Source organism: Taeniopygia guttata, chromosome 18, assembly GCF_048771995.1.
Source record: "Taeniopygia guttata chromosome 18, bTaeGut7.mat, whole genome shotgun sequence".
Lineage (NCBI taxonomy): Eukaryota > Metazoa > Chordata > Aves > Passeriformes > Estrildidae > Taeniopygia > Taeniopygia guttata.
In genome coordinates, this window is record NC_133043.1 from 2,413,761 (window position 1) to 2,426,068 (window position 12,308).

Here is a 12,308-nt window from a genome sequence, read left to right on the forward strand (position 1 = left end):
CAGCCGCGGCCGGGGAGCGGTTCGCGGTTCCCGGGCAGCCGCGGCCGGGGAGCGGTTCCGGGGCAGCCGCGGCCGGGAGCGGTTCCGGGGCAGCCGCGGCCATGGAGCGGTTCGGGCGCGCCTACGCGCGGCTGTGCGCGGCGGCGGGCGCGGCCCCGCAGGAGGCCGTGCTGCGGAGCCTGCGGGAGCCCGCCGGGGCGCGGGGCCGCCTGGACCTAGCGGCGCAGAGCCTCTCGCTGCCGACGTGCAGCGCGCTGGGCCGCCTGCTGCCCGGTGCTGCACCCTTCGCCGCGCTGGCGCTCGGCGACTGCGGCTTGAGCGAGGAAGGTGCGCGCTGCCGGAGCGCGGCCGGCGGGCCCGGTCTCCCGCTGGTGCCGGGCGGGGCGCGGCGGAGGGGCGGGAGGTCGCTCGTATTTGGGTCGGAGAAGGTGCCCAGTCAGTGACCGTGCGAGTGGTCGCGCACCCTTCGGTTCTCCCTCCGGCGGCGAGGCCGGCTCTGCTCTTGCCGTAGGCGGACGAGACAATCCGGCCTGTTAAATTGGCCGGCAATGAGGGGGCTCCGTTGGCAGCACGTCCGTATTCCCTGAGCCTCCCTAGACGTGAGCTTTTTTCATGGCTGAGTCAGGTAGATGTACAAGCTGACAGGTAGTTCTCTGCCCGGACAGCTTTTTGAGACTATATCATCAGTCTCCTGCCCTGAAAGCTCAGGCTCAAGCTTTCCAGCAGGACTGGCAGTTCATCAAATAATTTGTTTATCGCAGCCACGTCTCCTGAGCTGTCTATTTAAAGAATGGTACACTGGGATGATGTGCTGCCGGTTTAGGCAGAGGGTTTCACAAATGAAATAAATAGCTCTTTTTTTTTTTTTTTTTTTTTTTTTTTCCCTTTTTTCTGCTTAGGTGTAAGACTTTTGTTGCATGGTCTTTGCACCAACACCACAGTCAAATCTTTGGATCTGAAGGTGAGTCGGTTTGAAAATAATTAACAGTGTTCTATGGTGGAGAAGGAAAAAGGAGCACAGGCTTAATGAGAAAGAGAATTGGACAGTCCTGGTGCAGGATTGTTCAAAAAGATGCATACTTCTGTAAGTTTTTTGTTCTCAAGCGACTCATTCCTTGACTTGTTAACACCACGTCACAATTTTCTGAAGTTACTTTGCAGATCATCTTTATCCACTTTTATTCAGTTACTCTATTTTGATAAGAAGCTGTTGGTATATACCTTTTGTCAGTTGCTGCTTGGGTAGATGAGGCTTACGTAGGCTTTTTTTGGGATTTCTGTATTTATCCATGAGTCACTAGCTGTTCTACTTGTGTTTCTGTCTTTTGACTACTGTGTGCTTTGAACTAAGCATCTGCCTTCAGATGTGATTTTCTCTTTATTGAGAGTGACTTTCTAGCTGTATTCCTCTGGCATACAGCTATTTCCACAGTCAGAAACTGCATCATAACTTTCTTACTCATTTGTGCTAGTGTTAATAGAGTTCTTAAGTGTGTGAAGTGTGTTAAAATAGTTATGCTTATCTAGAATTGCCGTTTTCTGTCCCATCGTGGCCCATGCTGATCCTGGGCTATTTTGTGATTTTTGCGAGCTCTCAGTCATGGTGCGCTCATAAGGGTACAGTATGGATCCACTGTTCCTCCAGGGTTTTTCATTTTGTGAGAGGCTGACTGATAATGTGAAACAAACGTTGATTGGACTGTCTCTGCCTGACTGAAACTGGCATTACAGCTGGGATGTGTTGAGTGGTATTCGTGGTTTAGGTGGACTGGAACAGGCTTAGCCTACTGATCACCTGGGGCTTCTGTTTCAGGGAAATAACCTGCGAACCATGGGAGCTGAGGCTTTGGGAAAACTTCTTAGACAGAACAAATCCATCAGGAGGTAAAAAATGTAACTACCTCTCTTTGCGCTATTCCTGCCAGATGGAGCACAGCATTTGAAAAGGGTCGAGGGTGTTTTTTTGTTGGGGTAGGAGGAAAGACAAGTGGTGCAATTTCTTGTGAGGGGTGGGACAGGCAAAGGCATGAAAATGGGAGGTGCTCTTTTGGAGGATGCTGGACCCTGGCAGCATCCTGCTCTCTGAAGCCAAGTCTGCTCACAGAGCTGGGTGTTTGACCAGGTATACTGTGATCTGTGTATTGTTTGAGTTCACACAGCTGTCCATTGACTCCAGAAACACCAATCCTGTCTGATTTCCTTAGCTTAACCTTAGAGTGGAACAGCCTCGGCATGTGGGAGGAGGGCTTCTCCTTTTTCTGCCAAGGACTGAGAGCAAACAACTTTCTTCAGCATCTGGATCTGCGCAATAACCAGATTAACCATCAAGGAGCTGGAGAGCTGGCCATGGCACTGACGCAAAATACCAGCCTTCAGGAGCTGGGTAAGAGTTCTTTGCCCATGTATACATACATACATGCAAGCACACATGTATCTTCATGTTTCTTGCCTCAATTTCTTCCAACTGGTTGGTGTCATTCCCAACTCGTGTCAGTCTGGAGTGCTTTGCTGCCTTTGTGCAGGGAGTGGTCACAACCCCATGGCCTTTAGAGAGCGGGAACTGAAACTTGAATCTCTGGAAGCAAACCTGCAGATGAAGAACTGTGTACTTTGAGCAGAACCGTCTTTAATAGAGGAAAAAGTGTTCTCATTCCTATTTGTGGTTGCTGTTGGCATGCCTCATGACAGACTCTTGATACTTAATTCACACTCGCTTTGTCCTTATATGTAATTTTGCTGGAATTTCAGGAGAATGTGGCTTTTGCTGCTGATTCTTTCTCATCCACAGATTCTGTCTGTGGAAGGAAGGCTCGTGAGAGCCAAATGTGAGACGCAGACTTGTGTAGATTTGCAAGTGTCATGGCTTCCTGCAGTGTTGCAGCACACACCGTGCTGGGCGGCTGCGGCAGGGGCGCGACCGTCCCCTTGCGAGCGCTGCAATTCCCAGTCATCGGCAGGGACAGAGCAGGGACAGACAGCGATGGCATGGGTCTTGGGGTGGAACAGGACGGATCTATTCCTGGGCTCCCAGACAGGACTGGGGGTGGGGGCGGGGGTGAACAGAAGTTTTTATACAGCAGCTCAGGAGTAGGGGTGTAGGAAAGTGAACCAGTGAGGATATGGTAAGGGAGGAGTATAAGGTGGGGCAAATAGCTTATGAGCCTATCAGGGAAAATGGAGGGGGGGATAATACAAAGTAACAAATGGGGTGTCTAGGGCATCAAGACAGACACAAAACTCTGGAGAAAGGGGCAGGGATAGGGAGGATTGACAACTTGGAAGGGCTCGGGAAAATTGGCCACTGGGAAAGGAGGGGGATTAGGGAGGAGAACAGGGGGCAAACATGGATTCAAAGGAAAACACACCACAACACTGCAGTTTACTAAAGATTTATCTGTGCCTTTCCTGCTTTGTCACTTTCTCTGCCTCTCACTTATCTTGAAAGGTGCCACAGTATTCACCTGTGTTTGTGCTGGGACCGTCTGGGATTAGTTAACTGTACTTGTTGATACATAAAGAGCATGGGTGGTTTTCTCTTGAGCCTCGCATTTCTCAGCAGATGTGTGACTGCCATGGTGAAAGTTTGCTTTCTATGTAGATTTGCGATGGAATAACATTGGGCTTCTGGGTGGCCGAGCTTTGCTGAACTGCTTGCATAGCAACAAGACCCTGAAGAGGCTGGAGCTGGCAGGGAACAATGTTCCTGGTGACATCCTGAAAGCTGTGGGTAAGTGTGATGTGTGTACAGTAATGAAACACTTAGCTCCTTTCCCAGTCCAGCGCCTAGGGGATATAGGGCACTTGCTACTCCAGGAGAGAGCTAACCCTCTTTCCCTCCCTTTCTCAATAGCATTTCCACATTGTCCTATGTCACATCCTCTTGTCCTTTAGTGAGGGCTAATCAAGTTGGAAGCGTCACTTTTACCAGCAAAAGCAAAAAAAAAAAAAAAAAAAAATTTGTTTGAGTTATTAGAGAATTATGTGTCATGTGAATGTGGGAGAACCCGAGACTTTTGCTCATAGTTTGCCTCTGATGAGCCAAGTTTTGATGCGGCTTACGCAGCACATCCTGTGTCATTGTCCTGCCCAGAGCAGAGTTAACAGCTTTCCTAAGGGTGGGGGGTTGATTACCCCACACACACTAATCTCTTTGATCCCATCTACCTTGTGATGTAAGGTGGGACTCTCTCCAGATGGGCCAGCTTGAGAAGGGCAACTGTCCTGGTGCTTCTGATATCCAGTGATCATCCTGAGTGCTGTCTCTTCCAGCAGTGCTTGCTGTTCTGTTGCTTTATAAACTTGTGCATGTTCTTCTGCTCTCTCTGCTTCAGAACAAGCCTTGGATCACAACCAAGACCGTGAGGCTATCCTGAGTGAGGCCCAGAACCAAGTGAACACCCTCAGCAAGGAGGTTTTGAGTCTGAAGGATGAGAAGAACAAGCAGGTCAGCAGATCTTGGCAGTTCAAATGGGGTCAGTGGAGTCCTTTGCTTTCCCTTGAGGTCCCCACAGAACACTCATTGACAGTATTATTGTGCACCTGAAGCTGCATGTGCATTTTTATGGGCAGGCACACAAACATGATTTAGTACATTTAGTCCATCCTCTGAGCCAGGTTATTCAAGTGACTGTATGAGTACAGACACATCCCTGCTGAACATATTCACTCTGGATTCTGGAGGAGTTTTGGTTATTTGTATTTTTGTTTCTTCTTCTACAATTGATTTGATATTTTCCAAGTGGTGTAAACCTAGAGATGTGATTTTCCATATGACACCTCAGGATGCAGAGTCCCTGTAGCTGATGACCTTATTCAGATGTGCTAATAAACCAATCAAACTTCCAGTTTGCTTCCAGTAGAGTGGTTTTGTTAAAAGGAAGAGAAAGATGAGAAATGTAAAGGTTTGTAGCTGATGGAGTTATTTTCTCACTGAATTTTGCCTTGCTCACAGTTCATGGATTTTGTGGATACTGTAGACAAGCAGAAAGAAGAAAGAGCCAGGAGTGAGAAGTAAGTTAGTTTCTAAATTTTTTCTGCTCTTTGATGGCAGAATTGAGCACTCTCCATTTCCTGGCAGAAATTACCAACATTTTTTTTTCTTTTTTTCCTCCCAAATACAGAATGTCTGCAGCACGAGTCAGCCAGCTGCAGGAAGCATTGGATGAGCAGTACTCCATTATGCAATCACTGAAAACCAAGTACGGAGGACGAAAACCTTTGTCTTCCCACTGTTAGTGCTGTATAAGCAGTGCCGAGCAGAGCTTCTAAGAAGGGGGATAATCTTGTAGGGTAGCTGGATTACTATTCTGGTTAGTTCTGCAGTAATATCCAGAAATTCAGGCCTTTGAGTTTGCCACACTAGATACTTAGCCTCTTTTAAGTAAAATTACAATGCATTGCTGTAAGAGCAAGTGAATTACAGAAGGTGGGAAGAATGAAAAAGGATTGTGCAGATGGGATGGGGACATGTTCCTTGTATGGTTTACAGCCTGGCAGGAACCTCTGCCTACTTCCTCTGGCAGCTGACTGTTCTCTGGGAACCACTGCAGGTATAGAGGAGCCTGGCTTGGGAACAATGGGGAAGAGGTGCTCGAAAGAAGTGCTAGATTATGCAGAACCATATGCACATGGCCATGGTTTGACTTCAAACACTGCTGAGCCTGCCTAGTTTAGTCCTGCCAGGTAAAGGCAGTGTTTTATGCCATGCAGTGATATGGACATGTCCCTCTTGGACAGAGCAAGCAAATTGCTTCTGCTTCTCACGTTTAATATCCTGTCTCTAATTTTAAACAACTTTGCAGTGATATAAAATAGCCGGCTTTGTTCTGTGGGAGCAGGCAAATCCTGGACAGGTCTGGGTGGTGTAATTGGTTCATGGAAGACAGTGCAGGGCAAATGCAGTGGGCACCAGAACACTGGTCCCCGAGAAGTCCCAGGTTACGTCACTGCAGATGCTGCTGTGTATAGAGAAGTCAATGGTGTCCTTTTCCCAGAAGCAAAAAATGCCTCATTTAGGTAGCCTGATGTCACCTACTGCAAGGTGGAGATTAGCACTTTGTACCAGGGCGTAGAGAGATTGCTGCAGTGTCTGCCTTGGAAAAGACTCCATGAAGTGCTTTTCTTTATAGGCTGCAGATGACTGAAGCTGCCCTGGCTCTGTCTGAGCAGAAGGTGCACAATCTGGGGGACCTGGTGAATGCCATGAAACAGGAACAAAACTCTGTGGCTGAGTGCCATTTCAAGGAGCTCCAGCAACAAAAGCAGGTGAGCTGGATAAGTCCTAGTTATGTTTGAGAGTAGGGCTATAGGTCATAACTGGTTTGTGTAGATTTGGGGGATGCTGGATGCAATAGGCAAGCATGGTTTTTACCACTATTGGTTAGCTAAAGCCACCATGACAAAAATTCTTGTGTAAATGAGATTGATAGTGCCAGGTGTGAAGAGGAGCCCTGGTGTTTATGGTGTAGGTTGGATTTAGCTGGGTGTGATGTTGGTTGGCACAGGTTGGTAGTGCAAAAACTAGGGGGAGTATGGGTTTTTAATTTTGGTTCTTTTTGCAGGAAGCTGCTGATCGGGAAGGCAGGCTTTTGCATGACTTGTCTGCTGCCAGTGAGAAAAATCTGCTGCTGAGAAATCAGGTAGGAAACCATGTCCAAGTCTGAGAGGTGGCACTTGAACTTGTATAACATCTGCTCCATATATATGGTCTCTGCTTTGATTCTTTGGTTGGGTGTTTCTTCATTGTCCTGTAAAACCAACATTTTGTGCTAATAGGAAAAGAAAAACCTTTGTGGTGGTAATTTCCTTATGTAGGTGGATGAGTTGGAGAGGAGGTGCAAAGTTCAGCAGGATCAGCTGTTCCAGGTGAAACAAGACTTGACCAACACAACAGCAGAGCTGAAGCTGCGGGCTGTGGAGGCTGAAGGTGAGTGGAGGAGTGGAAACAGCTTGTGGACACCTGCGACTGGGATCATTGTTCCTGAGTCAACAGCACAGGCAGCCAAGGAGAAAGGGTTGGCAGAGTGTGAAAAATTATGAATACAGCTGTCTGGCAGGAATGCCAGAGTTGTGATATACCTGCTTTTAATCTGCAGAACGTCTGGAAATGGAGAAAAGAAGATTTAAGCAAAGCCTTGAAGACATGGAATCAATTCGGGTAAAAGAGGTAAGGATGGGGTTTCTGCAGCATCCTGGTTAGTCTTTCTTTGGTCCTGACATACATCACCAGTGGAGGTCATTGTTTGCTGTAGTGTGCTCTTAAGTTAAAAATTTAGCGGGCTCAGATTTATTGTGGGAATAATGGGCCATTTCTTCAAGCAAAGCCTGACTGAAGAAGACTTTCTACCAGGTGGTAAGACTTTCTATCTTTCAAGAGTATGGGCCAGAGTGGCATGTGATGCTACAAGTGAGGCTGGCCTTCGTATTGGTCTGTGCACAAAGGTAATTACAAATAAGGAATATTTTCCTGCTTCTAAAATAAATACGTTTTAATGTTTTAATTGCTTATACACAAGCAGTCCTTTAATGGGGCTCAGCATGCTAGTTCTTTCTCTGTTATGTTTCAAAGGGGGTTGTGTCTGAGTGTGGACAGGCCAACAGACTACAACCAATTCTCTTTGCAGTGTTACTGAGGTTTGAAGACTCTCCAAAATAAATTATACTAATAGATTTCTCTGAAGATATTGAAATCTTCAAAGAAAATTCACAGGCTGGAAGGATTTTACCAACATTACAGCTAGACAATGAATCTGTTGTGTTTTCTATCACTTGATAATGAGAGCTTGGACTCCCTCCTTGTGTCCTGGGAGGGATCTCTGTCTAAAAATTCCTAGTTTCAAGAGGGCAGATTCCATCTGTACTACTGTTTCTTAGTGGAGTTCTGGGGGAGGTAAGAATTTTACTTTGCTGGTAGGTGGGTCAGTGAGAGGATGCTTCACTATTGTAATGAGTAGTCCTGCTGCTTGCTTTTCCTGGAGATGGGAATGGTTTTCTGTCACTTGCTGGTTTCTACTGCTTTGCAGGTGGATCGTATGGCACAGCAGATGGAGGCCAGTGAACGTTCCATGCACGACAGGATCCAAAGGCTGGAGGCCATCAGGATATCTCTGGACGAGGTGAGAAAAAGTGCTCTAGGCATGTTTGAACACTGCTATAGCAGTGCACAGAGAAGGCTGCCAGGAAAGCTTTGTTGAGTCGCTGAGTGCAGACCTTTGTAAAGATTGTCATGCGCTGTAAGGAGGAACAGAAAACAGCAGTATACCAGCTAAAATTATTTTTACTGCTTTGGATTAAGGAAAAAGGTTCCAAGGAGAAACTTGTAAATTCAGATTGGACAAAAATAAGGATTCCATTTAACATGGTTAGAGTCTTACTAAGATTTGACTTTACAGGATTCTCATGTTGTCACAAGTAGTGTAGCATGTTTATCCATATCTATTTCCCCAGCTACATCCAGCAGTGCTCTTTCCTATTCCCTTGTTTTGGAAAGGTTTAACCAATACTTGTCTTCATATAACTGAAATTTGCATTGAACTTAGATAGCAGTCTTGAACTGAGGAAAGGTTTGTCATCTTTGTTTGCTTTTGCTGCCCCTGAGTGAGAAAGAGAGCTGTGTCATTTTATGGCCTGTTACTGGGAGCTGCTGGTGTTTTCTGGTCAGTGTGGCAGCAATGCAGCTTTTCTGTCTGGAATGATTTTCCATGTTTTTGTGGCAGGAGCTGAGCCAAGTCAAAGCAGCTGCAATAACTGAGCGAGGACGGGCAGAGGAGGAGTTAATAAAAGTCCGGAGTCAGGCACGCTTGGAGGAGGTAAGGACAAGACTTGTCTGTGGGCCTGTCCCCGTGGGAAGAAAGTGGTTTGGCTACCTAGTCTATGTTTTAGTCTTGGGGAGCTGCTAGCTCACTCCTCTCTGGGTTTCACTGACCCATAAATGGTGTGATTGCTGAGGAAGGTGTCCTGAAAAGTCTAATTCGAACTGTCTTCAGTAGTAACAGAACTGATGTTGATATTGTCATGGCAGATTTAATTTAAGTTGCCAACATCTGAAGCCAATGGCCAGATGTTGATCCTTCTTTTTAATAACAACTTTCATGGGGTACTCCTGTTTCTCTGAACACTGAGAAATTTCTTCAGGTCGCTACTGCTGCTAGATAAATAGTCACTGTAGTATTGAACTCTGTGAAAATGGCAATGAAATTAATATCCTCTGAAATAAAACAGAAGATGCGGAAAATACACAAAACTATTAGAATATTTACTTATTTGTAGCATCACAAAAGAAGATGCTTCATTGAATTACAGACATAGAATTACTGAGTTACTGACATGTGGAATCCAGCAGTTTCTTAGTTGCCTGCAGTGGTGCTGCAGAGCCATTTGAGGTGTGGAGGAAGTGAAGGTAGAGCACTGGTTGTAAACACTGGCGGTGGCATTGGTGCATCTGCCAAGGACCTGTCTCTGTTTCTCATTTGAGTGTTTTGGTCTCTGTCAGTGTCCTCCCTGGAAAGAGGAAGCAGCTTGGAGTCACTCCTGAGTGCAAGGAGCAGGACTGTGTCCTGTACTTGTCAGTGCCAGTTGACTCAATAAAGGGTTCACTGTGTTAGGAACAGAGATGGGAGAATCTCTTCACAGGAATGAAGTGGGGCTGTTTAATTTTCATTTTCCTTCGTGTCTTACAGCAGCAACGACTAGAACACCTAGAAGAAAAGCTGCGGCTGATGTCTGAGTCAAGGGATGATGCTCAGAACTGCTGCCTTAAGCAAAAAGAAATGCTTGCTGAGACCCAGGCCAAAGCCAAACAGTTGAGCCTGTATGCTGATGGGCTCAGGAGGAGGCTGGATGAACTTCAGCAGGTAGTTTGGACTGGAGTAGTCACAACAGGGCCAGAACAAGTTGCTGAAGTTGTTCGGTTGTTCATGGATTTGTCTTTGTGTGTCAGGACCTGGACAGGAAGGAAGAGGAGAAAGTGACAGAGCTAAATAAGGTGAAAGTGGAATTACAGGAGCAGATTGGGCACCTGGAGGCTGAACGCACAGCCCAGGATGGGCTGAGAGAGAAGATTGCAGCTCTGGAAAGACAGCTGAAAGGTGATGGATCCTTTCATGCTTCTCAAATGGTTACTCTGAGTTACCTTACATTAGGCCTGAACTGAGCTGTGCTCATAGGTTGCGACTCACAGTAAGCAAGTGCTTCCTGCCTGTGAGTACACCTGTGAGTTGTACTCTCCATCCACATGTATATACAGGGATTCCTGTCCTCATTTTATAGAGACCAAGACTCAGATGACCCCTCAAACCTGCATAGCAGGCAGAATGTTTGGATTTCTTGCACAGTGAAGTGTGCATGCTGTCTGTGTAAAACCTCTCATGTCTCATGCAGCTCCTCTTGTGTGCTTGCAGACTGTAGCACTTCCATTGCCTTTTGCCTGCTCTTATTTATTCCAGGGATATCTTGACTTTCTTTACTAATGCTGCTTTTTCACAGCCCTGTGCAGTAATCACCGTGAAGCACTGCTGGACAAGGAGGGTGAGATCTCTCTGCTGCTGGAGAAGCTGAGAATGAAGGAGGCTGTGATCTCCAGGATGAGGGAAGAGGAGGCCCAGCGAGCAAGTTTCTTGCAGAATGCCATCATGGCATATGTGCAGGGATCTCCCTTGGGAACCCACAGTTCTAGGAAGTGAGAGTGTGGCTTAAAGGATCCAAATACCTGCTGTCAGGGAAAGGATGAGCAACTTAGGTACAACTCCTTCTTCCTAAATGGACAGTTTTATCAGAGTGGGGTGACACAAAGGCTCACAAATAGACAAATGCTCCTGCTGTTCAGAAATCTTCCTCCTGACAGCGTAAAGGAGAGGAGAAAACAACCACCCAGGCCTGTGGGTCTGAGTCCATGATGTTGAGCCCCCCCCGTGCACTGCCACAGCCTATTGGTATAGGGGGTTACTGGGGGTGGTTGTATGTTCCCTGGCAAGGTCCTGCTGCAGTATTTGTTTGGATGCCAGGGCTGTTCACAGAGAAACGTGAGGAAAAGCGACAAGTGTTCACAGTTCCCTGTGGGCTGGAGCAATTAATCTTGCTAATGGGATCCTGGAACTGCTGGAAACACCAGATATTACCCACTTGTACTTATTCACCCAGTGTTTGCAGACAGAAGCAGAATCTGATGGGGCCCTCTCTGGCTTGTTTACCCTCCCTCTGTGGCTTTGGCCATATTGGTGGGCCATAGAAACATATTTGGCATAGACAGAAACAGCTGCACTGTCCCTCATGGGACAGCTGGGCCTTCATAGTGGTTCCACTTCTGCAACAGTGAGTGACAGGGAAAGGGTGGGTGGGTGATTGGTTGCCAAATCTGTGCTTCTTCACTGTGAACTGCGGCCCTTAGCTGAAGATGTTGTGGCCAGTATAGCTACAGGATTTAGTTTCACTATGGCAAATGGCAAAACTGTTCTCCTGGCTTTTAAGAATCCTAGAAGTGAGTGCTGTGGCCCTAACCTGGAGAGGAGCAGTGTTTCTGGTGTGACACTGGGGAGGTGCTTCTCAGAGCACAAAGGGGAGAAGGTGGTTCCTCTCCTGGCAATGCAAGTCCTTGCATGACCTGGAGAAAGGGAAGGTTTACTAGAGTCTGAATTGGAGAAAGCAGGAGCTGTTGTCAGTCCAGCAGTATTGATCCTTGAGGGAGTTTTTCCTTTAAGTCTGAGGTGGGAATATTAGGATTCTTGGAGTACATATTTTAAAAGACGCCTGGAAAATGAAAGTTTCTGTGTGAACTGGTTGCTTTGTGTTCATTTTTTATACTGGGTTTTGCTCTGTTTAATAAAGAACTTTTGCATTTTGGCATTGGCACTGGACAGTGGCAAACTGGATGTTTGGCTGGTGTGGAGGATGGGGCCTTCTGCTGTGGTACTCTCCTGAAGATCCTGTCAGCCTGTCCTGCACCTAAAAGGCTGTTATAGGTGGATGAGATGGGGATGGTTTTGGTTCTGGACTAAGATAAAAGCAAAGAAGTTGGGAAGCTGTTCCGTAGTCATAATGAAGAGAACCTGTGGCAAAAGCTGCTTAGTTTGTGGCTGCTTGGCAGCGCTGCAGACCCGCAGGCAAGGGAAAAGCAAAGCCTGTTTTTTTCAGACAGGGCCGCTACTGTGGGCACCTCTTTTGCCGGCAGGGTACCTTAGGGAGGTGGGGGAAACCAAAAGCCGTCTTCCTGAAGGATTTTTCCTGCTCTATCTTTGTTCCTCAGCAGCTCTGGGCAGATGACGGTGAACTATGCAGCTACAACGTAACCAGGTTTTAAAGCTTTGTCCTTGAGC

The 12,308-nt window shown here is 46.9% G+C and overlaps 1 protein-coding gene across 2 annotated transcripts; it reads left to right on the top strand.

Moving 5' to 3' along the window:
- The first annotated feature begins 14 nt into the window (after positions 1–14).
- LRRC45 (leucine rich repeat containing 45) lies at positions 15–11,849 on the top strand. Of its 2 annotated transcripts, none has more exons than XM_030287516.4 (17): positions 15–327; positions 900–961; positions 1,814–1,884; positions 2,205–2,383; positions 3,599–3,727; positions 4,332–4,444; positions 4,952–5,010; positions 5,121–5,198; positions 6,129–6,264; positions 6,561–6,638; positions 6,814–6,925; positions 7,095–7,165; positions 8,022–8,114; positions 8,715–8,807; positions 9,678–9,851; positions 9,938–10,085; positions 10,483–11,849. In XM_030287516.4, exons 1-17 carry the CDS (start codon positions 102–104, stop codon positions 10,677–10,679), a joined length of 2,019 nt encoding a protein of 672 aa, XP_030143376.4. In that variant the 5' UTR covers positions 15–101; the 3' UTR covers positions 10,680–11,849. The 2 variants fall into 2 exon arrangements, with proteins under 2 accessions (XP_030143376.4, XP_030143378.4); XM_030287518.4 differs by having other exon boundaries at positions 9,681–9,851.
- The last annotated feature ends 459 nt before the right edge of the window (positions 11,850–12,308 follow it).